At 42.5% G+C, this 27,035-nt stretch overlaps 1 protein-coding gene across 1 annotated transcript in view; it reads left to right on the plus strand.

The window, feature by feature from the left end:
• thsd7ab (thrombospondin, type I, domain containing 7Ab) overlaps positions 1-27,035 on the plus strand; it is a 214,462-nt gene that overhangs the window by 162,470 nt on the left and 24,957 nt on the right. Inside the window, exons 22-25 of the mRNA XM_087848450.1 lie at positions 5,112-5,227; positions 5,791-5,908; positions 10,937-11,082; positions 12,894-13,068. Coding sequence (XP_087704576.1) covers positions 5,112-5,227; positions 5,791-5,908; positions 10,937-11,082; positions 12,894-13,068 — 555 coding nt within the window. The remainder of the gene's footprint in view (positions 1-5,111; positions 5,228-5,790; positions 5,909-10,936; positions 11,083-12,893; positions 13,069-27,035) is intronic.

Raw genomic sequence — 27,035 nt, forward strand, 5'->3', positions numbered from 1 at the left:
GGAGGCGACTCAAATCAGACCAAATGGCCACACAACACAATGCCGCCATAAAAAGACACTGATGGCAGCCAGATTTATTGGATATAAGTGAGACGTTAGAAATCTTAAATGACTTCTTTGCAGGCATCTGTTATTAAAAGTCATCTTCAACAGCCAGAAGCTATAAAGACTCCAGAAATACAACAAAGCCACACTGATTATTTTTAAAGAGGTGGCAGAAGGAGACGAAGAATGTAATGCCACAAAGGTAATGAGCTGAAGTCAAACTTACAGTGTGGCAAGTACAAGGCGTGCGCACTGCTCTGCTGAGTCATCTGGCAGCTTAAAATGGTTCATTTATATGCTTGGCATGTGTATCCTAAAAGGTCTATGTAGTTTCTGCTCTCTGATGGCTGGGAAATTTTAGTGTGTCAGCAGTGGAGCTGGTAATTAACTTGATCGTGTCACATTGTGTCAATACGTCATATCAAAAAATCTACCAATTAATTGATGTTTTATATAAAAAGCCTTGTTCTTGTCCTTGCTGGGAGACTCTGTGTATGAGCGTACTGTATAAAAGCCTAAGGTAAGCAACTTTCAGAGAAGAATGAGACGACATAAAGCGACTGCATTTTTGTGTGCTCCCCCATAAAAAGCCGAAGACACACTACGGTTGTTTCTCACTGTTTGGGATTTATTCTCTGTGAAGTGTAAAGACTTCGTGACAGCTGAGGCATTCGAACACTTCTAAACAGCGTCTCCTTGTGTTTTGTCCCCTCCACATCATCCCGCTTGAACTGAAAATACATCCAAGTACAGAGGCAGAACACTTGTGAAAGGCTGGTTTCTTGTGACTTCAATGCTTCCTCCTCTTCTTTTCGCTTCCTGCTCTCATCTAAATCATGACACCCTCTCACCTGCCTTTCAGCTCTGCGCGCACTCAGGGTGGTAAAATCAACAGCTGCAACCTGCTGAACGCTGGCAAATATTTGATATGTGGTAAAGTTATGTGCTCTCAAAGCAGGCAGATAACAGTTGTGTTGTAAGGGTCATTTAATGCTGTAAAACACAGCGCACTTGATGCCAGGATTGCCTTTTACGTGATAGCTTATTAGTGAACGCTGCTATTTAATAACTATATTAATTAAGTAAGTAAAGTAAGTAAAGTTTTATTTGTGTAGCATCTTTCAAGACAGAATGAAAAGCTAAAACATAAAAACAAAAATCAACCAAAATCAAGTTTAAAAAGATTTTTAGGTTTTTAGCTGTTTTTTAAATGAAACCACTGAGTCCACAGATCTCAGGCTTAAAGGATGGGAGTTCCAGAGTCTGGGGGCCACAGTTACAAACACCCTATCACCTTTGGTTTTCAGCCTCGTATGCTGGACGACCAGCAAGCCCTGATCACATGACCTCAGGGACCTGCTGGGGATGTACTGATGTAAAAGATCTCTGATATAGGTTGGTGCTTGTCCATGCAGAGCCCTGAATGTCAAAGTCAAAATCTTGAAGTTGGTTCTGAATTTTATGGGGAGCCAGTGCAACTGGATCAGCAGGAGTGTAACGTGGGAGTATTTAGAAGATTTGGTGAGAAGCTTTGCAGCAGCGTTCTGAACAACTTGCAAATGATCCACAGAGGCTTTACTTAAACAAGTGAACAAAGAATTGCAATAATCCAAACGAGATGAGACAAATGCATGGATGACCATTTCTGGTTCTGAGCGTGAAACAATGGGACTCAGCTTAGCAATATTTTTTAAATGATAAAAACAGGAGCGAACCAATAAATTAGCATGAGTGTCCAAAGTCAGAGCTGAGTCAAAAGTTACACCAAGGTTCCTGATAGAAGGTTTGGCAAATGTCAACCAGTCCAAAGCAAACCCTGATATACCCACGCAATGTCTCAGCCTATCTAGCAAAATGTGATGGTCAACAGCATCAAAGGCAGGCGTCAGGTCCAACATCAGCAGGACAGAGCATCAGAATTCATCAGGATGTCACTGGAGACTGTAATAAGTGCAGTTTCAGTAGAGTGTGCTTTACGAAAACCAGACTGGAATTTATCCAGAATGCTGTATATTTATCTAGAACAGCTAGAATTAACTATTTTAAATAATCATTAATCAAGTAAGCGCTGTTTCCTGTCACAAACCCGTCACAAAATGTCACAAAATGTGGTCATCCTTATCACCCAACTTAGCAGTTCCTCTCAGTTATTCGGAGCGTTTAGCATCTTTCAGCTCATTATTTTGGTATCCAGCCTCCAACTGTGTTTGTGCACTCAGAGAGCTCACATCAAGGTTTTATTTGCAGACTGAGCAGCTGTTTTTGGTGCCAAAAAAGCCTTTGAAAAGCTGCAGAACCACAGAGCTAGCACCTAGCAGGCAAATGTACTAAACAGCCAGAATTTTCTTTAAGTCATTTGTAAAATGAAACTTATGGGCTCAAAATGTGGTCATAAATATTTTATACTTGTAAATCAGGATTTGTATGTGTAAAAAGAATTTGTGTGTGCGTAAAAAAGATTTGTGTGTGGACTTAGCCAAAAAAAACCCTGCAAGTTACAAGTACGAATTTTGACCCTATTTTTCTTCCTTTCATCTGATTGGTCAATGTCATGTCAATCACAAATGTAACAATCCAATCAGAGAACAGATGGGTTTGGCTGTCGGAGGGGTGCTTTTTTTGAACTGCAGGTCTTTGAAGGGAATACATGCCCTTTTACATGCCAACCCAGCGTTTTCCTTCATCACCACAAAGGAAAACAGTCTGTGGTCGTCCGAGTTTGGTGATTTTTGTGGCTCAGGTCTACGTGTTTAATACAGGGACTTCCACAGCCTTTTCAACAGCGCTGCGGACCGCGGGGTGGGGGCGGGCAGTGTTTTGGAAATGACAGTCTTCATTACAAAGCTTTCTTCGTTATGAATTAGCATAGATGTTTTTATTGAACATTTGAAGAACTAGCAAAAAAAACAAACTCTTGTAGAGGACATAAAGTCAGAGATAGAAACGACAAGGAGCAGGTGCATCTAGTACAGGTAGAGCTGCTGCAAAAACCCACAGAACTCAGCAGCCAGTGCAACAAATTCTGGATCCTTTGCTTTTAGTTAGCATTAGCAGCACATCCAATGCATCCAATGTGAAAGGACTTTTAGGCTGCGCACTGTGACTCACAGCAATGGTCCCGGGTCAGTCCTGACTTTGTGTTAAACTAATCCTAAAGTAATAATGGTATTTCTAACCACTGATATACCACAACTTTATCCTTTCAACAGCTGCTGAAAGTTAGGAGACCTAACTGCTATCGGATATTTATATAGAGATCCTCCAGCTTCAAACTGTATTACCCTTCAAGGACCTGCAGTTCAAAAAAGTGCCCCTCCGACAGCCAAACCCATCTGTTCTCTGATTGGATTGTTACATTGTTACAATCAGATGAAAGGAAGAAAAAATAGGGTCAAAATTCGTACTTGTAACTTGCAGGGTTTTTTTGGCTAAGTCCACACACAAATCTTTTTTACGCACACACAAATTCTTTTTACACATACAAATCCTGATTTACAAGTACAAAATATTTATGACCACATTTTGAGCCCATAGAAACTGTGCTAAAATGATATTTAAAAAATTGTGGTTTTGTCAACAAATATAACTCCAAATAAATGCTACTGTTGATTCGCAGCATCTGTGATCGTTTCCTGCTGCCTCCAATTACAAATTGAGGACTTAAATGAAGACTTTCTCAAGAATTCACTTGAGAATCAAAGAAGAACTATTCAAGTTGATGTGGTACGCTATAATAAAAGTAATCAACTTTAGGAAGAATTTGCATAATGGAATAATCCAACTTTGACACATTTGGGAGAACACAGTCTCAGTTCAATTAAATAGCACATTTAATGCTTTCAGTGCAAATCATATCTATTCAGATCATATTTCAGAACTTATTTACAGTTTCCTTAAAGATCTGGATGCCATGCTTGATTTGTTTGTTGAAGCTTTAGAACAGCTCTTTGTTTTACTGCCAGTGCTGTTGGTGAGCCTTTTGTAGAGTTGCACTCCTAACGTTCAGGGCAACGTTGCAGTGCTGTCTTTGTGCTGGATTATTCAACAGTGTTTATTTTCAGTTATTTGCAGAAAACAAACTTAAATTAGTTATTTAAACCACAGCAGATGCCAAGTCTTTGCATATTTATTCAACTTATTATCTGGTTTTATTTATACTTTCTGTGAGAGAGCCATTGTTGCTCCGAAAGCTTGACATTTTCCATTTTGTGAGTGCGATAAAGAAAAAGGAACAAAGCGAGATTGTTTCTCTATACGACTTTTCCGATTATGTCCCAGGCTACATGTACTGTGTAAAAATAAATCCTGGTAGTATTAAAAAAAACATCGTGCTGGGCATCACTACAAAGTACAAGAAGTTCTCGGGCTGTTGCTGCAGCACAGAAAAAATGTGCCTGGAGTCAGCATTGAAAATGAAGTTGCACAAACAAACATCAGGACCTGTGTTAGAATCACTACCATCCTTAGAATCTGCATTGTGTCGAATACTCCAAGCATGCTATTCAGCAGGCCCAAATGTAACCGTTCACCATGAACAAACCATCAACAGCCATCAGATCAGGAGCATCCTGTAGCACTTCTGCATTCTCACTGTTACACATACAAATTTCTCTTCCAGGACTAGACTGTCATTTTCGAGCTTCACTCCTAACACCCTGAACTGTCTAAAGAGAACCCTTTGGATTCAACTTCTTGACATGAACCAACATGGCAGCTCACAGCTTGTTTTACAAGCAAGTTTTTTGGCTTTTGGCTTCTGCTCGCCTGCCTTTCGTGGCAGATTTAACTTCTGAATTTCAAGTTGAAGATCCTCATTTTGACAATGCAAGAAAATCCAGCTTACGTTGCAGGTGGTATTTATATAACAGGACTGCCACTGGGCATTCCAAACACTAGGAAGAGGTATGCCACTGGGTATAAGGTGACTTCTTCAAAGGGGGTCATGGCAAATCGCTGTTCGTAGGCACAAAGAGCAGTGCCGTCTTCAGCGGTGATTCTCAATATTTGTGTTGGTACTTTTAGTGTTAAAACTAGTAAAATTGTGAATATGTTTTGTTTCTCTTCAGACTGGAGTACGTGTCAGCTGAGTCCAAACGCTGTCTGTGGCGGCGGCATCAAAACCCGGATGCTTGACTGCGTTCGCAGCGATGGCAAATCGGTGGATATAAAATTCTGTGAAGAGGTGAGACTGGAAAATCCTTCAGGTGTTTGCTTTTGGACCTTCCCTTTTTGTTTCTTGGAAAAATCCAATTTTACTTTCTTTGTTTGACGCACTAATTTCTTTTCTTAATGACGTGATCACATAACGCATTAAAATATATTATCGCACCGTTCCAGTACTATTCAGCCCGAAGCAACATGAAATATTCAAGAATATTCCCATGCAGAGATTGTTGTCGTTGCTTCTGGCTGGGCGTTTTATTCATTCATAATGTGTCAACTCCATGTAATTGTAGCCGGCGGGCTGTGGCAGAGCCTTCCCCACAGCTATTTAACCCTTGGCCCACTTCATCATCTGGCTCATTCACAAAAACGCACTGTGTCGGGATGGTTTTCACAGCAGCCTTTATAATCCAATTCAGCTGGCCGGAAGCCTGCCCTTTGCCAGAACAGAGACTTCTGGGAGTTGCAGTACTGAGAGGTCAAGTCGGGGTCTGACCATGGCAGATTGAGTTTGCAGCGTAATGATTGGTTGTCTGTTATGTGAATGGTTTGATGATGTGTTGTTTGAAACATGTGCTGCAGATGAATTTGGAGAAGAAGTGGCAGATGAACATCTCCTGCGTGGTCGAGTGTCCTGTCAACTGTCAGCTGTCGGAGTGGTCGGCCTGGTCAGAGTGTTCGCAGACCTGCGGTCTAGAAGGTGAGAATTTCAGACACACGTTTTTGTCCCGAGCAGCTTCCAGTGCCATCAAAATCCAGGAGTATGAAATCGGTAACCTTTCACGAACAAGACAACTTTTCTAAGCATCATCATTAATTGCACATTAATCTTACTGATTTACTTCCATTGCTCTTTTCAAGTGCCTGAGATTACACTGGAGTAAAGGCAAATGCCAACATAAACAAGTAAACGAGATAAATAAGTTCAGGCAAAATAATGAAGCACATATACGTTTAAGATGGTCTATAAATGTTTTAAGACGTGTTATAAAAGAGGATGCCAGATTGTAAAGTTGCACTTCAGTCTTCATGGCAAATGGCCAAACATAGGTTCTTGAATTTGCAACAGACGACTAAAGCTAAAACAGGTGAAACACGGGCTCCTGACGCACCCTTGTAATTCACCTGGTAGAGCAGGCGGCCCAGGTACCATGTATCCCATTTGCTGTCTGTCACTCATCCTCTCTCCCCTCACTTTTCTGTCTGTGCTACACTGTCCTATCAAATAAAAAATAATGACCATTTCCAACCACCTCACATTCCTGTTGCTTTATCTATACTTACCATGTATCTGTTGAAACAAGATCCAACTGTGATAACAGAGCTATTATAGTTTTTACCTCCTTAGTCCGTCTTTACTGTAGCAAGAACTGCCAAACAAGCAGTTTTTAGTACTTTGGTAGGTTGACTGTACTATGTCTACCCATCCATCTGTGTGTCTGTCTGTGCAGGATGCAGTTTTATGTAAACTCTTGGCAGCTTTACCAAACTTTACAGGTGTGCATTTGAAATCAAAACGTGGGCCAAGTTTATTGGTAGGTGTAGTCTTAAAAACTCATTGTTCCCACAGCTGGTGTGACCACATATTGGAGTGTGGTCAATTGTGTGCATGTGTGTGGTGCATTTAAAACAAATTTAACTGTAGGAGAGGATTTTTTTTCTTGCAGAGTTTGAGATATTCCTTATTTATCTCATACTAGGTCCTCACACATCATCTGAAACAAGCCGTTTAAGCTTCTCCTCCTCCATTTAGGGCTTTCTTATGATTTACTGGCTCCCACAAACAGAAGAGAAGAAGTGTTTATGAGGTGACCATGTGAAGGAAATGTATGCTCACTGATGTACAGAGTCAGGAGGAATAAACTGTCTGAAACAGGGAATTACTTGTAGAAACACTGAGCTTTAAAACTGGCCATGTTTAATGTCCCCAAATGTAACTATATGTAACCAGTGTGTGACAAAAATACTAGAGGATGCCAAACTGCAAAAGGAGGATGGGTAACCACAATGAAGACACATCTACAGAAATGATGGAACAATGTTCTGGTTGTATTAAAATGTTGTGTTTTGTATCACAACCAACGACAATAATCAAAATGGCGTGCATGCACAGAGACCAAGAAAGTAAAATAAAGTCAGACCGGGGTCTTTTAAATGTCAGTGCTATCCAGTTCAGGCCTGCTGGCTTATAAGGGCAGTTTATTAGTGTGAAATTAGCCAAACAAAGGATGGATGTTTTGCACAGTCTGTCCTACCACCATTTAGGGAATTAGATTGAGCTCCATATGAGCTGTGGCTCGACACCCATTGCAATAAAAGATCAGCGTACTTCTGTGGATTTCCAGAAGGTCTGTGGACTCTCAGTTTGTTTAATTTGGGGTTTTTTTAATCTCCAACTAAAAAAGAAACCTGACCTAGGAGCAAGGAGGAGTTATTTCACATGCATGCTGATGTGGGACTAAGCAGCCTTACCAGTATAACCAAAATGGGACCAGTTAAAGGCGGGACACAAAATCCTATTGATTGAAAATTAAATTATCCATCCAGGTCAGAAACTAACGATAAATAAATAACAAAAACCACATTAGTACTAATTCCAACAAAAGGTTTCTTCTTCTGTTTGTTACTGTGGGCTACATACATGTTATGTACACATGCTGCTCCCACTGCAGCAGGAAATGTAGCTAGCTAGAAAAACACCCACAAAGAAAGCAGAGGGAGTCTTTATTTAAGTCAAAGTTACTGCGTTATAGTCTGACAGGGGATTTCTAAGAATCACCCCGCAGTTCTTCAGCTTGAGACACCTGAGTTAGAAAACACAAACACTGCAGTTGTCTTTCACTCGCGAGGGCAGTCATGGACGCACGACCTGCGTCTCATCACTGTCTGCGTGCTTTATTTATACTTATCTGTGTGTGTTTGTGTGTGTGTGTGTGTGTGTGTGTGTGTACAAAGGTAACAACGTTATTCTAAGAACTCAGAGCTGAGGTTCCCCTTTTCTAAGTCTGCATGTTCTTAGAAAAGAGGAAGCTGTTAGTTGTTTATCACACAAGAGTTCATGTCAAAAGTCACGTAGACATTTGGTTGCTTAGTGATCCTAAAAAAGCACATTTCATGAAGCTGATCACATTATATAAAAACAATTTTCCTTTGACATAGTCTTTCCAAATGACCATAGAAAATTTGTCGTCCTGTTGCCTGGTTGTTGTTCCAGCAGTTCACACAATTGATTCTGTCCCATTATATGTTCCTGCTCCTCAGGGCCGAGGGAGCCCTTTGAAGAAAGGGCGCTACAGCAATAGTTGGTAAATCAAAAGGAATAAGATAAAAAGGTTTTTTTACAAAAAAAAAAAAGGGCAAAGGCAGGGACCTTATTTGATGTGCGTGTTATCTGTGTATGTGTGGGGGAAGTTGGTTTTTTTTATTGGAGTGGGATATGAAATTGTACAGTTTGCGTGTGAATGTGTGGGAACGCTGGTTGTTTTATGTGTTGAAAGCCAATGTAGGTTGGTAAAGGTGGATTTCGAGGTGAGCACTTTGCTGGATTGTCAGTGTGAAAATGTAAGTGGAATATGCAACAAATGGAGGGCTGTAAGAGTTGAGAGTGGGCAGTTTAAAGCAGGTAGACAGGAAGGTTGCTTTTAGAAACGTGTGTGAAGGGCTTCTATGTCGAGTCTTTCAGTTAATTCATAGCATCAATTCTGCACTTAAATCAAACGGTCTCCGGGGTTCTGCGATGAATTGGATTTATTTAAAGAGGTTTTTCTGATTGATGTGGAATAAAAGCCTTTTTACTCAAGTTGACCAAGAACCAATCAAGATGGCAAAGGGAAAAAAGGTGCAGTATTTCATGCCATTTAGAAACTCCTGCTCTGTTAAGTGAAGTGCTATTGTGCGCAGTAGGGTTAATTTAATACATTCAAAACAAACGCATACACATGAATTTAAATGAGCTGTTTATAGAAGGAATGGATGACTGCTGTGTGGTACACCACAATGGTCACTGCATGTGTTTCTGTGTTTAGCTTATTGTTCAGGGAAAAAAAGTCTCTTTGAACTTTGCATTAATTGTATTATTTTATCAAGAAACCAAGAGCTCCAGAGGCTTTGAGGAAAAGAAAAACCCTCCTGATATTAATTTTCTCTCATGCTGGTAAAACAAAATGCTCAGATTTCAGTGCTGGGGTGGAGAGTTTCCAACACAGGAACCTGTTTTTAGCTAACTTCAGTTCTACTCAAACAAGTAAAAGTGACTTTTTTGCTTCAACTTCTCACAGGAAGTAAATCTTTACTTCATAATGTAGCGTCTTTATACTATTGACATTGTTAAACTTTGGATTGGTTCCCTATAAGCCTCACTTTCCCTATACTGTCTGCTGCTGAAAACATTTCAAGGGGGAAACAATGTCAAGCAAAACAGTAAAGGGACAGGAACTTTGTTTTTCCCAGAAGGAAAGGGTCCAGTGGATGTCCTGCCCCAATCAGGCTGACCGCCACCCCAACCCCAGTTAGCCCACCGCTGCAGCATGTGTAGTAGGCCCTGGGCTGCTCAGAGAAATAGGACATGGTAAACAGCAGTGTGACTGTGACAGCAGTGTTTGCAGTGTGCACCATAAGTGGAAGCACAGTCAAACATACCTGCCTTCAGTGATCCAAACCAGAACACAAACATTTGTTCATGGCAGTTGTAAAACTGAGAAGATTATGTTACTGCACTGACTTTGTCAAATCTTCCAAAAATCAAGAGTGAATAGTTTTCTGTGCTAAAGGAACAACAACAGCACAAACACAAGCACGAGTAACCCACATTAAAGGTGGTTCCATATAATTTTGAGACCGCCCCCTGGTGATAGTACACAGCAGCAACATTTAGACGATGCTGCAAAACTCTGCATAACGTCAGCGCACAACATTAACATTAAATGGTTGGAACAATATCGTTACTCCTGGTGATTTAAGCTCATTACTTGGACATCTTTAGAAGGAAAAACTGCGCTGTATGCCGTAGGGGTTTCATTTTCCATTCAGGATAACAATGATAATCTTGTTTTCTTTCACAGTAGGGAACACATTTTGAAGTGGAGAAAGTCTTAAAAAAAATCATGAATTGAACGTGCTTATGTGTGTGGAGATGCTCTAGGAAAAAATCACAGAACAAAAAGACTTTCAGTAAAGATTTATAAAGGTTCAAGAGCAACATTAACCTATTTCCACTAGATCAACAAGTAACAAAATCCTGCTTATATAAAAGTCTAATGAGAGATCCACAGATCCACCTCTCTGAGCTTCTTCATCCCCACATACCCTGTAGGTCTCTCAGGTCAGCTGACCAGCTGCTCCTGGAGGTACCGAGATCCAGGAGGAAGCTCAGAGGGGACAGGGCCTTCTCTATTGTGGCTCCAAAATTATGGAATAATTTGCCCATGCACGTTAGAGAGGCCCCTTCACTGTCCACTTTTAAATCACGTCTTAAAACCCACTTTTATTCCTTGGCTTTTAACCTCAGTGAGACTTAGTTTCTCTTTTAATTGAAGTAGTTATTTAATTAATGATTTCACTCTTCTTTTATTTGGTTTTTACTTATATCTCATGTAATTTTATTTTACAGTTCCAATGTACAGCACTTTGTGTCAGCTGTGGTTGTTTTAAAGTGCTTTATAAATAAAGTTGATGATGATGATGATGATGAAAGCCAGAGATAAATTTAACCTTTTTTTTTTCTCTCCAGGTAAGATGTGGCGACAGCGGTCGGTGGTTCAGGCTTCTCAGGGCGACGGCCGACCGTGCCCTTCTCAGATGGAGCAGTGGAAACCCTGTCCTGTCCGACCCTGCTACCGCTGGCAGTACAGCCCCTGGTCTGAGTGTCGGGTAGAGGTATGTCAATACATATAAAAGTTATACCATAATCCAGGTACATTAAACATTAATAATTGTATCGACCTCTGTCAGCTACAAGAAATGGAGCTCAGGCACAGCTGAGATCAATACTCTAAAACAGTTTGAGCCAGAAGGTGGATTTCAGGAGGGTGAAGTCTAAGAACCTGATAAAAAATAATAGAGTCTTTAGTATTGATGAACAAGCTCATCATTTCCCAACTCATACGGTTATTTTGAGAGATAGACAGTAAAAAAAAATCAATCTAATGCATTTTTAATGCTGATGCATTACTGTAAACCAATACCTTTGCCAAGAAATTTGGCAGCCTGTACACTCAACTTTGCATCGTGTGGCACCGGGTCAGATTATTAAAAGCATCCAGTGCAATACTTTATGACATAAAGCAAAACTTTTCAAGAGTAAATGTGGTTTTATGGGGACACACAGAGACAGGTAATGTCATCTGTTACTAACATCCTTTGCTGCCCCTCACTTAAGATGTTCAAAAAGGAAGCGCTCATAACCTCTGCCTTCCTCGGCTGTATGAGAGGCAGAGACAGTCGACATTTTATTAAATGCACTCTGCATTCACTTCAGAAAAAGGCAAACCATCCTGTGGGTGGTAACCTCTTATCAAACTCAGGACCCAGCCTGGAGGACTCCCAAATGATATTAGCTAACTAAGCAAATGCAAATATTAGCAGAAAATGTATCAGATAGAATGATCCTTTGAGATATTTTGTTCTTTCATGAACAAATATAAAGGACAATTTAACTCCCACACAGGAAAGAGACTGAAAATATATGGGGAAGCTTATCTTCCTTATCCTTTTATCTATTAAAATCCCTTTTAATAGATCTCTATCTCTACTCGTAAAACAAAACAGGACAGTAACAATTCTTCATTTAATCCACCAGGATTTTTTCTCCATTCCTTCCACTCTTTAGTGTCCCAATAACTTCAAAACAAGAACAGCAGACACTCTACTGCCTGTCTGCCAATAGAAGGTTATTTCCAATACTGCTTTTGTGTTTTCAACGCCCTACCAGTCTTACCCACATAATAAAATCCACAAGGGCACTTTAACAAGTGGTCTACATGTGCAGTCCTGCATGAGATGCTATCCCTGACCTTAATTTTCTGCCTTTATCCGAGTGTGGAAAATGGTCCCCTTTAATCATTTGTTACAGTTCACACAATTTCCAGAATGACAGCTTAAAAAGTAGAGGTTTAACTCATCCATGTTTGTATTTGTGCTCTCTTTTGTTTCTGTAAAAATACAAACCGCTGTACATATTGCAAATATATAGAACATATTCTGTTCTAAGCAACAAAACGTTTCCAGGTCAGGTATGCTGCCTTGCTGAGAAGCTGGAGGTGTGCAGCTTAATGCCTGCAGCTTTTCATCCTACAGCTCAGCTCAGGGATGCTTTTTCCTCTTCTCTTAAAATGTCTGAGATGCATAAACACTTTTTGTATTTGTTTGACTTTAGTTGATCTTTCCATCAATTCAAATGGCAGAAGTTGAATTTACTAGGTTTATTGGTGGCTTCTGTGCAGGAAGGGTGGCTTCTGTGCAGCCACCCTTCCTGTCTGCACAGAAGGGTGGCTGTTACAAATGTGCAGATTATTTTACACTTCGTTGTCTTTTAATGTGATTGAAAATATTGCCCCACCTCTTGTTTTAAATGCTCCAAAGTGTTTTTGTTTGTGATTATTATTTTTTTAATTAGATTGCTGCAGGTTTCCCTCACTGTGTTAACTCATCACCTTCTGTCTTCTTCTGTGGTGTTTACGTCCTGTCAGAATGTGGTTTGTGGACACGGCATGCGCTTCAGGAACCTGTCCTGCTTCGTGTCGGACGGCTCCAGCGATGGCGAGGGCAGCCTGGTGGACGAGGAGCTGTGCAGCAGCCTGGAGGTGGCTGTCGATGGAGACAAGCAGATCAGACTGAAAGAGAGCTGTGTCCTCCCGTGTCCAGGTAATAATGCTGACTTCAAGGTTTCAGTGGTAATTATTTGTTGTTTGGGCTGCATGAGCAACCTTGGAAAGTCCAAACACTGAATAGAAGCAATTCGATGCACAGTCCACTGTTATTAAAAAAAAGTTCTCTAATGAAAAAAATTAAATCAATTATGACTTTACTCTTACTTTACTTTAATTTTCTTCAATATTCTGTGAATGAAATAGCTCCTCTAAATCAGCTTTTTGCCACACAAAGTAATAGTAAGCTATGGCAGCAATATGCTGGATACTATTAACCTCAGTCTCTGTCAGTAAAACTGATCAGGCATGAAGTACCCACAAGGAGTCTATAGACTTTATGTAAAAGAGCCCCTTGATTTTTGGGTTTATTTTTTATTAGCATTTAGATGGTTGCTAGGTTGTTCTTTTGGATCCAGGAGTAATCAACTTTAAACCAGACGGTTATCAGTGCTAATTAGTGCTAACCGAGTAATAAAACAGCAATTTCACTAACCAGAAATGGAGCACAAATTCTTGGAAGGGCTATACCGCACAGCAATCTGCAATATTTTTCAGATAGTTTCATTAAAATAACTCCCAAAAGCACTAACACCGCAAACAGGAGGTCCAGTTCAATGACTGGAATTAGTCTAGCTGTGAGACCGAGCAGACAGCAATAACATCTGTCGGTTAGAGGCCAAACTTTACCTGGATGGTTGATATGAAGGGGTGTGCTATGCTGTGAACATGTTAATTTCATATCTGTGAAATTGGGCATTTTGACATAGGAGCCTACGGGGGCTCTACACTTTTTGCGTCAGCCTCAAGTGGCCACCAGAGGAGCTGCAGTTTTCAGCACTTCAACCCCAGATGCTGCTAGCAGGAGACAGAGTTAGAAATAGCAATAGTTGCTAACATCAACATCACTTGAGTACTTGGATCGGTTGTCGTGCGCTGAAGATGCTGATACAGATGTGTCAGTTAATCTAGCGTTCAGGTAAATACATGCTCATACATCATCACATCTGTAGAAGGTGTTTGAGACTAGTGTTTACTAATTATCTGTCTATTAAAGCAGTGATTTTAGGCTTTAATCCACAGAGCAGTTTTCTATGCAAATCCTATGAAGCTCAATGTGATCAATGCTCATAGCTCCGAGTGTAAAAACACCCTCAGCGTTCAGCTTTTACAATTTATGTAATGTCACTTCTTCCTCACAAACCAATCAGAGTCAAGAAGGGGTGGGAATTATGACATCAGCATTTTTAAAAAATGGTAGAGGAGCTGTGTTTGTAAGACGGTGCACAGAGTGTTTAAAAGTGGCGCATGTGGACACTGAAACTGTTTTGTGTCGCTGCTCTCAGCTTCAACAAGTCACTCTCCATACACAGCACAGTCGACACTTCTCAGCAGTCTGGTGTATACTACAGGGAAGCCATTATGAGCACTTAAATACACATTAAAACAAGCTTTGTTGTAACGTTTAAAAGCCAGTTTGGCAGTTGTTATTTGAGGTGCTGAAAGTTGGTCTTTTGCGTGTGCGTTTGGTCTCAGCATTACCTCGAAACTCTAACAGAGTTCACCATCTATCATGACCTCTAAAATGAGAAGCAGCAGCAAAGCTCAAGGCAGAATAAATGGACTACATTATGACCAAAGCTTTGTCTAACTGTGCTTTTTTATGGAAGTTTCATTTACTTTTGGGTTCTCCATTTCATCGCCTGTATCAGCTTAGACAGCACTCTTGTCTTCTCTGCTTTTTCAAATCATGACAGCTCTACTCTGCATACGTGTGGGTTTCGATTCGCTTCATAGTTTCTATCATTTTCTCCAATTTCACAAGGTGTCTATCTCAAGCTGTAAGTCACAGCTACTTCTTTTCACCTCTCGCAGCACACGAGAAGAGTGAAACACGCTGAGGTTATCGTTAGAACAACAGTCAAAGGGCGATCGCTCACAGTCCTCCCCAGAGCAAAGCCCTGCTAGTGTGTTGAAGTGTCCGGCCAAGCCAGAGGCACAGCCGTCAGGAACTGTTTCATGTGGAACGCACAAAATATTTGGACCACCTGCTCTTCCGGTGAAATAGACAGAGAGGAGAATCCAAATGAAAGCTGTGACCCCTACAATTCAATTGATTCCATTTGTACAGCAAAGAAACCTAGAAGCAAAAATGATTCGAACACACTCACACATACAGTGAGAGAGATAAAATAATAGTAAAAAAAAAAAAAAAGGTGCAATCAATAATCTGTGTGGGCGAGATAACAAAAAATCCTCAGGGCTTGAAATAAAAAGACAAGATGGCAAGCCAAGATACGACTGCACTGAATAACAATCTGCTGTACGGAGACGTGTAGATTTTATTCATTTATTCACCTCACATATGAATGGAGATGCTGATTAAGAGGAGAATAGATTGAAGATGTATTTGTGTTTTGATTGTAAGAAAGGCTCGGGTGAAACGTGGTGCAGCAGCAGAGGCATGAGCCAGCTAAAATGGTGCATCTCATACACAAAGGCTGCTCGAATTGATTCATGTACGCCGCTTAAAATTGTTAAATAAGTCCAGAAAATAAAAGGTCAGGAAAATTCAACCCATGAGTAAAAAGAGAGAAACAAATAAGGCCTTTATTGAGGCATTAAGGGCAACACGAGCTTCACTAGTGGGCTCAAATCTCCTGCTCCAACTGACAAAAGTGGCTTTGTACACACTTAAATACACAGTAGATACAGGGTGGGGCATTGTGAGAGAACAGATCTGAGGCAGAAAGCATCCTCTTGATAAAGACGAATGCCTTCTTAGGCAGCCTGTTCATTAGCCGACAAAAATGGAAAGATCAAGTTTAACGGGAAATAGCTGGAAATCCTCAATTACTCTTGGTGGTTAAAGCGGGTGCCTGGAAACGCTTGACGATCGAACTGCCCTTTTGGTCTGAAATTTAATTTAAAGTGGCATTAAAAAGTCTTACATTGCTTGCTTATACCTGTAGACACCCTGATTACTTGAAGGCAGCACTCTGGATGATAAATAAATGAGTTTGCCAAGTGTATTGTTATCCCTGATTATGTTGGTTGGAGCTGTAAACTTAGCTAAATCCAATAAAGAGCAGGAGAGAGGAACTAATCATACCATGACCTCGATTGCATCCAGGACCAACAGGCCTTTTTTAATATAACCTCTGATCTCACAATGGACTTAGCTGAATAATGATTTGGAAGTGACAAGTGGCTCCTATTTAAGGCCATGAGCTAATTAGATGCACACGGCAAAGAGTTCGAAGTGCAGTACTGTTTATTCTTACTCCTTATTCTGTCAAGGTTTTAGTTCAGGAAAGAATTCAAAATGGCAAACCCCACTAAATCCTTCCAATGTAACTCGAGCAAAACACAGCTGTTTTCAAAGATGGCTTACAGTTTAGCTTATAAACATTAGACCACACTCATGTGTTGTGCTCATTTGCACGTATTGTTCAGGATTTTGAAGCCTTGTGTAATATTTACCATAGAAACTGTAGATTTGGCTTTTGTGATTATACCTGTATTCATAATCACTTTATTTTAACATGAAAAATGTATCTCTCATGTGATAATATCATAAACAATCCGATGTGTCGGAGCGTCCTGACTGCATGCACGCATGCTAGCAACTGCCACAACTAGCTAACGTAAGCTAAAGTGGCAGTTTTTGTTTTTGACGCTGTCGTCGGTGTTGTGCCAAAAAGTGATTTCCAATGTTTCTGTGTGTTTTTTCTGTGTAATATCTTTACGTATGTTGGTAAATAGACTTCAGTGAACAGGGTTTACAAAGGGGTTGTATATAGAATTAAAAAATTATCTGTTTTTCAAGTATCTTTATAACTGTGTTATAACCAATCCGGTCCTTTATCCCCACTTAAAATATTTTTACTGAACTATTGTAATATTTCCTGCCATTGTCTTGGCCAACTTACTCTTACAAAAGACATTTTTAATGTTAATGAGATTTTTTTTTAACTGCATAAATAAAGGTTATATAAAAGTCACTGCCACAAACTGATTGTGGCTTCTACCTTGTTACACGAATGTTGTTTGTGGCTCAAGATGACTTTATGTCATCCATGAGGGATGCATTTGACATATGTTTCACATATTATAGCCAAACAAGTTACTTATAGCAGTTTAAATACGAGCAATCAGTTTTTGGCAGACCTCAGCATCCAGTTGTGAAAGCTGCATCAACCTGAGCCAAAAAGTGATCGAGCTGGAACAAAGGATATCCACGCTATACCAAATCCAGGGGGCTGAAGGCGAACTTGACACAATCCTCCTTGGCAAAGCTCAAACTACCGCTACTAGCGCTGAGCTAGCCGACACAGTGCACCACCCAGCTGTTGTGTCCCAAGATCCCACCAACAGTCAACCCAGGCTCTCAACTTGCGTCGCTGGTGTTTCTGCCACGGACGAGAACTGCTGGTTTCAACTAGAGATGGACCGATCCGATATTACGTATCGGTATCGGTCCGATACTGACGTAAATTACTGGATCGGATATCGGAGAGAAATAAAAAAAAATGTAATCCGATCCATTAAATATAAAAAAAGCACCTCACAAAACTTGCGACATGGCGTAACTCGGCTCATAACCGTAGCACGTCGCAGCAGTGTGCTCACGTGATAGAGCAGCTGTGTGTATTTGTAGCGTTGCTACCAAACCAGCATTTCATCTCCGAGAAAGTTATCCCAGAGAGAAGTAAAGCAAGTGTGTAAGTTCATCTCTGAATGTTTGTAAAGCATTCCCGCGTTAAGCTTAACAACCGATACCTGGAGCAACTGCCTCTTCTTGCTGCTACTTCAATCGTGAAACTGCTTAATGATCAGCTGATCGGCTTTTCTGTCGCGACTCTGTCTCTCTTGTTTGTTTATCACCCACTTCGCGCCAGAAAGAGAAAACCAGCGGCTGAACAACAGCAGCACGTTTAAGCTTGATAAGCTGTTGTTAGAATGTATTTAATATTATTTCTACACCAGGATCTTTTTCTACGCAGCTGACCGCTGGTAACTGTGCAGGGGAGGATCTAGCAAAGTTATGCAGGGGGGCCGATAGGGCATTAACAGGGAAAAGGGGGCACAAAGACATACTTTTCTTTCTTATTCTCATTTAAAATGTCTAGCTTTTAATAAATAATTATCTGACTCTTACACCCAAAGTTTTAATCTGATGTAAAATGTATAGAAGTCCATTACTGTATATAGTAACTATTAAGTCTAATATACTCTAGTAAGCTATAGTACTTTTTCCTTTGGGAAGATACCATCTGTGCAGTCTGCAGTTCTGTAGAAGAAAGATGTTGAATCTATTTAATTATTCTTGAAAAATAATTTATTTCTGTGCATTTTTTTTTTACACTGCATCAAATTAAAGTTGATTACGTCGATTAAGCATCATGAGGTGGAGGGTGGAGGGTGGTTCCCTATTTTTTTTTTTTTTTTTGCTGGGAGTTTGAAACCCTATTAGTTAGGTTGCTTAATATTTCTGCTAAGTACTCTTTAAAATACCAGAATAGGGAGGATGGAGTAGGTTTAACTTTATTAGATTGATCAGTATTGCTAAACTATGAAATATTTTGGGTGCAGTGTATTTTTTACATACAGGTATAACAGAATAGCTTTAGTGTTGTTGTTTATTTAAACTTTAGTATGAACTTATACAAAATGCAACAAGATATTAAAAAACAGTTTTATTGATTAAAAAACACACTATATCAGATTCATATTGGTATCGGCAGATATCCAAATTTAGGTTATCAGTATCGGCATCGGACATAAAAAAGTGGTATCGTGCCATCTCTAGTTTCAACTAGGGGCCAGACCCAAGGCTCTGGTCAGCTCCACTCCACTCCAACCAGCGCCATTGACTGTGGTCGAGACGCGCGGTGGCTGCAGAGGGGCCAGGAGGCCAGTGAGCACCCTCAACCCTCTGGTGCGGTAGTACTGGAGAATAAATTCAATGTCCTGGATCCTGTGGACTTTCCTCCTCTGGCCGCTAGCCTTCGCCATCCCGCTGTGTCGCTGAGGTCGGCTGCTCAGCCTTAACACCTGGCTTTCCCCCGCCTGTGTCTCCCACGGTGTGGGTTTTATTAACAATTTTGATGCCTTCTGGGAGAGGAGGCATCTTTTTGGGGCAGACGGGCTCCACCTCAACGCCTGGGGACGGCGTTTGCTGTCCGCCAATTTGGCATTTGGCGTACAGCACTTCTGCACACGGCCCTGTCCCCCAAACCGACATTACCTGCTGATCTGTCCGCCACTGACTGATGTCCCCCTGGTCCCAGCTCCTATATTTGTTCCACTTTTAACAGTAATACACAAAACTCTGGACTCGGACCGCTCTCTCCCACAGTCAACACAATACCCGTCATAATCACTAACAGAGAGCAACAGAATTATCATAAATCCAGTAACTCCAAAAACATTAATAACCTCCGGCCCCTTCCAAAACGTCAACATCCATTGAACTCTACTGTCAAAAATCCACCAGTCTCGATCAGTATGGCACTTTTAAATGTCCGCTCTCTGCTAAACAAGTCTTTTATTATTAATGATTTAATTTTAATAAACTTTATTGTTTATTTTTAACTGAAACATGGCTGGATTCAGATGCACCAGGTTTTCTCACTGAGGCCTCCCCACCAAATTTTAATTTCTCTTTTTCTATTAGAAGTGGTAAGAGAGGTGGTGGGACTGCATCTTTAACCAACAACACACCACCAAACAAATTTTATTTGACCATTTTACCACTTTCGCTATCTAACCTCTGAAGTGGCTGCAAATTTTACCAAGGTTTTAGACGAATGCCCCCCTGTGATTTTACCTGCACCCTGTGATTTTATTTTTAATAATTTTAACAGCAAACTGAAGAAAAGCCTTGACTCCGTTGCTCCACTCACCACCAAAAAGATTAACGTAAAACATGCATCACCCTGGAGAAACGAAGGAGTCAAAAAACTCAAAAGAAATTGCAGGGCAGCAGAAAGGAGATGGAGGAAAAAGACTGAAGGCTCAGAGAGAGAAACTCTTGTCTAAATTACAGGCATTTTCACTATGTCCTTCGCTACAAGTGTAAAACCTGGGTGTTATTTTTAACTCTGAGCTTGGTTTTATCCCACATATTAAACATGTAACCAAAATTAGATTTTATCATCTAAAAAATATAGCCAGAGTCCGCCCTGTTCTCTCTCGGGCCAACACGGAGATGTTGATGCATGCTTTTATTACCAGTCGCATTGATTACTGTAATGCCCTGCTCTCTGGTCTCCCCAAAAAGAATATTTCACCTTTACAACTTTTACAAAACTCTGCAGCTCGTGTGCTGACGAAGACCAGAGGGCGGGCCCACATTACACCGGTTTTAGAATCGCTGCATTGGCTCCCCGTGTGTTTCAGGATCGATTTTAAAGTTCTTTTGTTGGTTTTTAAATGTCTTAACGATCTCCCGCCTTCTTATCGCTCAGATTTTCTTTTACCATATGAACCCTCGCGGACCCTGAGGTCCTCTGGTACTGGCCTTTTGATTGTTCCTAAAGTCAGGACACATACTCTCGGAGAGGCAGCGTTTCAGTGGTATGGTCCTCGTCTGTGGAACAGCCTGCCCGACGAGCTCAGGGCCGCAGAGAACGTACATGTTTTTAAGAACAGGCTCAAGACCCACCTTTTTAATTTAGCTTTTACCTAACGTTTATTTATTTTATGCTTATTTATTCCATCCTGTTATTCTATTTATATTATTAATTTAGGTTTTACCTAATATTTATTGATTTTATTCTTATTCATTTTTTATCTTCTTACTCGATTTATATTTATATTGTATCCCATTCTTATTTATTTTATCTTTTTATCCTGTATATATCCTTATTGGGTATCTCCAGTGTTTCCTCGGAGGGGGCTCTCTGCACCGGGGCTGTGATCGACCGTGGCTGCTGGGGTTCTGTGGGTCTTCTCAGCCTGGCTGGGGGGCTTCTTTGCCTCCCTCCTGCTGTGTGCCCAGCCTGGATGCTGCGGTCTGTGACCGGCTCCCAGTGCAGACGACTCCCTGTGATAGTGTTTCCTCACCTGGCTCATGTGTGCCCAGCCCAATTTTACTCTTTAAGTGTGTGTGTGTGTGTGTGGGGGGGGGGGGTATGTATGTATCCATGATCGTTTATGTTAATGAGAGTGTGGGGAGTGAGTTGGAGGGCGGGGTGGGCTGCTTTTAACCATGTAAAGCACTTTGTGCTACATTTCTGTATGAAAAGTGCTTTATAAATAAAGATTGATTGATTGATGCCAGGACGGCCATAGTTAGACTCACTTTCCTATTTACAAGGGTCATCTTTCTTTCTAGTATTTACACCAGGAGTGTAAATACTGTATAACTGTCCACTTTTACAGTGTATAAAAGTATATTTAGAGCCTGACAAAAGAATTGTTTTTTGGCCTCTGTAGCCTTCCTATAACTATGTGGGGGGATTATTTTTATAACTCTCCCTCCTAAAAGTTAAAGTTAGGGCTGTCACCTCTTTGATTTATAGGCAAACACTTAAACAAGCAGCAGTGGTTGATTGGTGCAACACAAAATGAATTCTGTGTGTACATCCCGTCAAAGAAGGGAAGTTGACGGGTGACATTAAAGTACTTTTAAGGTTGTTACGTAGTGCTAATGAGCAGGGATTGCTGTCTCTGTGTCATACACACACACACATTTTTTTGGATGCAGGTCACCAAGCTTGCTTCCTTGTCAGCTGATAACTTAAAACATCACCTCATGCAAATATGGTTACTTTTGACTCCAAAACACCAACAATGCAGAGGCCAAATTGTTAACATTTGGGCAGAAAAATCAGTGGTTCCATCTTTTCTATACAGTCTTTGGTTAAAATGCACTACTATGTGCGCTTTGACTCAGTCTGTGGATGGTCTGTTTAAGTCACTGCAGTTTGTGCTTTGTTTTAGGTGTGCATTCATTCAGTGGCATTTGTCTGTGCTGGTTTTATTGGTAATAGTGAATTAAAGTATGTTCACTCTGTTGTATTGGTGTTTATTATCACTTCATATGCAAGTTGTAACCACCGCATAGGAAGAGAGTTAAGCCTTTATTTAGACTGATAGTGTGACAAAGATTTAACAGTATTTATAGTCATTGTTAAATGTTTTTGGCCACGATAATTATGTAATGAAAATGTGATATTGCGACAGCCATACCTAACATAATAGTTATCAAGCAGAGCGAGACCAAGTGTACCAAAAATAAGACCGAGGCTCTGAAGCTTTGGAGGATGCTTGCACACTACGCTCGTTAGTGTGCCATGTGCACATGCATTTTCAGCATGGGTAGCCCCAGCGAGTAACAACCCCACAAATCTGGCAGTGTCAGCCCACAGTCGACCTGCACAGGATGACTTGTTTAATTTCGGTGACTGATTAGGTCTCTGCACAGTCTTTATGCTGTGCTGGACATCTGTTGTGATTTATGTGATATACGGCCGTACAAAGCAAAACCTGTGAAATGTTAAACTACACACAGATGCAAGGTTTTGTATAATTACCATAGGACCTTGAATGTTTTATTCCTGTCTGGTTAGTGCAGAGTCCAGCAGTCAGGTGTGATTTAACCACCTTTAAAAAAAAAAAAAGACTCAGCCCACCCAGCTTTAAAGTCACAATCCATCGCATAGTCATTAAAATTGATTTTTCTGTGGTGTTTTTCTAATTAAAGTGACAAAACAATGTTTTTTTTATAGTTATAATGCTTTATTTCCTTTAGCTGAAGAAGGAACTGGGAATATACACTTACCGGCCACTTCATTGGGTACACCTTGTGAGACCTGGGTTCTGCTCCTTTTTGCCTTCAGAGCTGCCTTAATTCTTTATGACATATATTCAGCAAGCATCACACAGTTGCTGCAGAGTACAGCGCCCTTTATAACACTGCACATAATCCTTCATAAAGGGATGGACATGGTTAACAACAACTCTCTGCTGCTGTAGCTGACCTGCTTCAAGCTTCGCCGTGTTGTTTGTTCAGAGATGTTCTTCTTCATACCCTGGTTTTGACAAGTGTTTGAGTTACTGTTGCCCTTCTGTGTGTTTAGTCTGGTCTTTACCCCTGATGTGAACAAGCCATTCACACCCAGAGAACTGAAGCTTGCTAGTTAGTTTCTTTTTCAGACCATTTTCCAGTGGTTGTGCAGCAATACCCCAGCAGATCAACAGTTTCTCAGATACACCAAAGTGATGTTCAGTTTTAACTTCAGCAGGTCATCTTAGCCACATCTTCAAGCCCAAATGCACTGAGCTTCTGCCATGTGACTAGTAGATTAAACATTTGTGTTAATGAGCAGTTGAACAGGTGTACCTAACAAAGTGGCCAGTGAATGTATATTTAGTATATTTTCCTGTTGATTTGATCATTTTAATAAATGGTTGATGATTGTTGCTGCTAATGTAGAGCTCAGCTTTTAAAGGTTTCCTTGTAACAATAGAGCCATGCCCTATCACGCTGACACTTTTATTTATATCATAAAACACTGATTAAGTATTTATAGTCTGATGCATTTTGCCCTTTTTTGTTCACTGTGACTGTCAATGAACTTTAGTACTTTTTGGACAGATGTTCTCATAAATGTTTCCCAGCTGTTGAAAGGGCACGGTCTGCCATTTCCTCTCTTGGATGGCTTTTAAAATGAAATATCTGCAGAAGTCGTGGAGCTTAGCAGCAATCAAAAACTGAGGGAGAATTTTGTTTATGCTTACTGTATGCGTATGTCTGTGAAGGTTCTCAGTCATCCAGGTCATCGTAGTCAAAGGAGCTTGCAAAGAAAAGCGTCTGGACTTCTTTAAGTTACTTGAAGACGTTTCACCTCTCATCCGAGAAGCTTCTTCAGTTCTAAGGTCAAATGGTGGAGAGTCCCAGATTTAAACCTAGTGGGAGCCACCTCCACAGGACAAGACTCAGCTGTCCATCTGCATCTTAAGGATAAAGGTCACTCTTTCGAGGATGCCAATGTTCACATTTTGGACAGAGAGGACAGATGGTTTGAAAGAGGAGTGAAAGAAGCCATCTATGTCCACTGTGAGCGACCATCTTTGAACAGAGGCGGTGGTTTACGACACCAACTCTCTGCCATCTATAATCCAGTTTTGAGATCCCTTCCCAGACGCCTTAACGCCCACTCACATCCTGGGCCATCTGACCTCAGGAATTCACATGATAAGGTAGGGCTGTGCCCGGCCGGGCACAGCCCGAAGAGGAGACATGGGCCCATCCTCCCGCAGGCCCACCACCCGCAGGAGGCGCCATAGGGGTCGGGTGCATTGTGTGCCGGGTGGCGGCCAGGAGCGGAGGCCCTGGCGGACTGACCCCCGGCTGCCAAGACTGGCAATAGGGACATGGAATGTCACCTCTCTGGTGGAGAAGGAGCCTGAGTTAGTGCGTGAGGTTGAGAGGTACCGGCTAGATATAGTCGGGCTCACCTCTACGCACGGCTTGGGCTCTGGAACCAGTCTCCTGGAGAGGGGCTGGACTCTGTCTCAGTCTGGAGTTGCCCCTGGTGAGAGGCGGCGGGCTGGGGTGGGTATTCTAATATCCCCTCGGCTTGCTGCCGGTACGTTGGGGTTTTTCCCGGTGGACGAGAGGGTTTGTTCCCTGCGCCTTAGGGTCGGGGAACGGGTCCTGACTGTCATCTGCGCTTATGCGCCGAGTGGCAGTTCGGAGTACCCAGCCTTCTTAGAGTCCCTGGGGGGGGTGCTGGAAGGTGCTCCACCTGGAGACTCTGTTGTCCTGCTGGGAGACTTCAATGCTCACGTGGGTAACGACAGCGAGACCTGGAGGGGCGTGATTGGGAGGAACGGCCTCCCTGATCTGAACCCGAGTGGTGCTTTGTTATTGGACTTCTGTGCTAATCACAGTTTGGCCATAACGAACACCTTGTTCGAACATAAGAGTGTCCATAAGTGCACGTGGCACCAGGACGCTCTAGGCCGTAGGTCGATGATCGATTTTGTAATCGTATCACCAGACCTGCGACCATATGTTCTGGACACTCGGGTAAAGAGAGGGGCTGAGCTGTCAACTGATCACCACCTGGTGGTGAGTTGGATCAGGTGGCGGGGGAGGACGCTGGACAGACCTGGTGCACCTAAACGCGTAGTGAGGGTGTGCTGGGAACGACTAGCAGAGGCCCCAGTCCGCGAGATCTTCAACGCACACCTCCGGCAGAGCTTCAACAGCATTCCGAGGGAGGCGGGGGACATTGAGTCCGAATGGACCATGTTCAGCGCCTCCATTGCCGAAGCTGCTGCATTGAGCTGCGGCCGCAAGGTGGTTGGTGCCTGCCGTGGTGGTAATCCCCGAACCAAATGGTGGACACCAGAGGTGAAGGGAGCCACCAGGCTGAAGAAGGAGTCCTATCGGGCTTGGTTAGCCTGTGGGACTCCGGAGGCAGCCGACAGGTATCGACAGGCCAAGCGGAATGCGGCTCGGGCAGTGGCTGAAGCAAAAACTCGGGTGTGGGAGGAGTTCGGAGAGGCCATGGAAAAAGACTTTCGGACTGCCTCGAAGAGGTTCTGGCAAACCGTCAGGCGTCTCAGGAGGGGAAAGCGGTGCTCTACCTGCACTGTGTATAGTGCTGGCGGAGCGCTGCTGACGTCGACTGAGAAAATTGTCAGGCGGTGGAAGGAATACTTCGAGGACCTCCTTAATCCCACTGACGCGTCTTCCAAGGAGGAAGCAGAGTCTGGGGATGAGGGGAATGACCCGCCAATTTCTGGGGGCGAGGTCACTGAGGCAGTTAAACAACTCCTTGGTGGCAGAGCCCCTGGTGTTGATGAGGTCCGCCCCGAGTTCCTGAAGGCTCTGGACGTTGTAGGGCTGTCCTGGCTGACACGCCTCTGCAATGTTGCGTGGAGATCAGGGGCAGTACCCGTGGATTGGCAGACCGGGGTGGTGGTCCCCATCTTTAAGAAGGGGGACCGGAGGGTGTGTTCCAACTACAGGGGGATCACACTCCTCAGCCTCCCCGGGAAAGTCTATGCCAGGGTGCTGGAAAGGAGAGTTCGTCCGCTAGTCGAACCTCTGATGCAGGAGGAACAATGCGGTTTTCGTCCTGGTCGCGGAACACTGGACCAGCTCTTCATCCTCTCGAGGATACTTGAGGGTGCATGGGAGTTTGCCCAACCAGTCTACATGTGTTTTGTGGACTTGGAGAAGGCATTCGACCGTGTCCCTCGGGGTGTCCTGTGGGAGGTGTTGCGGGAGTATGGGGTGTCTGGCCCATTGCTACGGGCCATTCGATCCCTATACAACCGTTGCAAGAGCTTGGTTCGCATTGCCGGCAATAAGTCGGACTCGTTCCCGGTGGGTGATGGGCTCCGCCAGGGCTGCCCTTTGTCACCGGTTCTGTTCATAATTTTTATGGACAGGATTTCTAGGCGCAGCCAAGTGGCGGAGGGCTTTCGCTTTGGTGGCCTCAGGATCTCATCTCTGATTTTTGCGGATGATGTGGTTCTGTTGGCTTCATCGGGTGAGGGCCTCCAGCTCGCACTGGAGCGGTACGCAGCCGAGTGTGAAGCAGCGGGAATGAGGATCAGCACCTCCAAATCTGAGGCCATGGTTCTCAGCCGGAAAAGGGTGGAGTGCCCACTCCGGGTCGGGGATGAGGTCCTGCCCCAAGTGGAGGAGTTCAAGTATCTCGGGGTCTTGTTCGCGAGTGATGGGAGAAGGGAGCCGGAGATCGACAGACGGATTGGGGCTGCAGCTGCAGTAATGCAGACGCTGCACCGGTCCGTCGTGGTGAAGAGGGAGCTGAGTGTAAAAGCGAAGCTCTCAATTTACCGGTCGATCTACGTCCCTACCCTCACCTATGGCCACGAGCTGTGGGTAGTGACCGAAAGGACGAGATCGCGGATACAAGCGGCGGAAATGAGCTTCCTCCGAAGGGTGGCTGGCATCTCCCTTAGAGATAGGGTGAG

Source organism: Neolamprologus brichardi, chromosome 11 (assembly GCF_056152115.1).
Source record: "Neolamprologus brichardi isolate AB-2024 chromosome 11, ASM5615211v1, whole genome shotgun sequence".
Lineage (NCBI taxonomy): Eukaryota > Metazoa > Chordata > Actinopteri > Cichliformes > Cichlidae > Neolamprologus > Neolamprologus brichardi.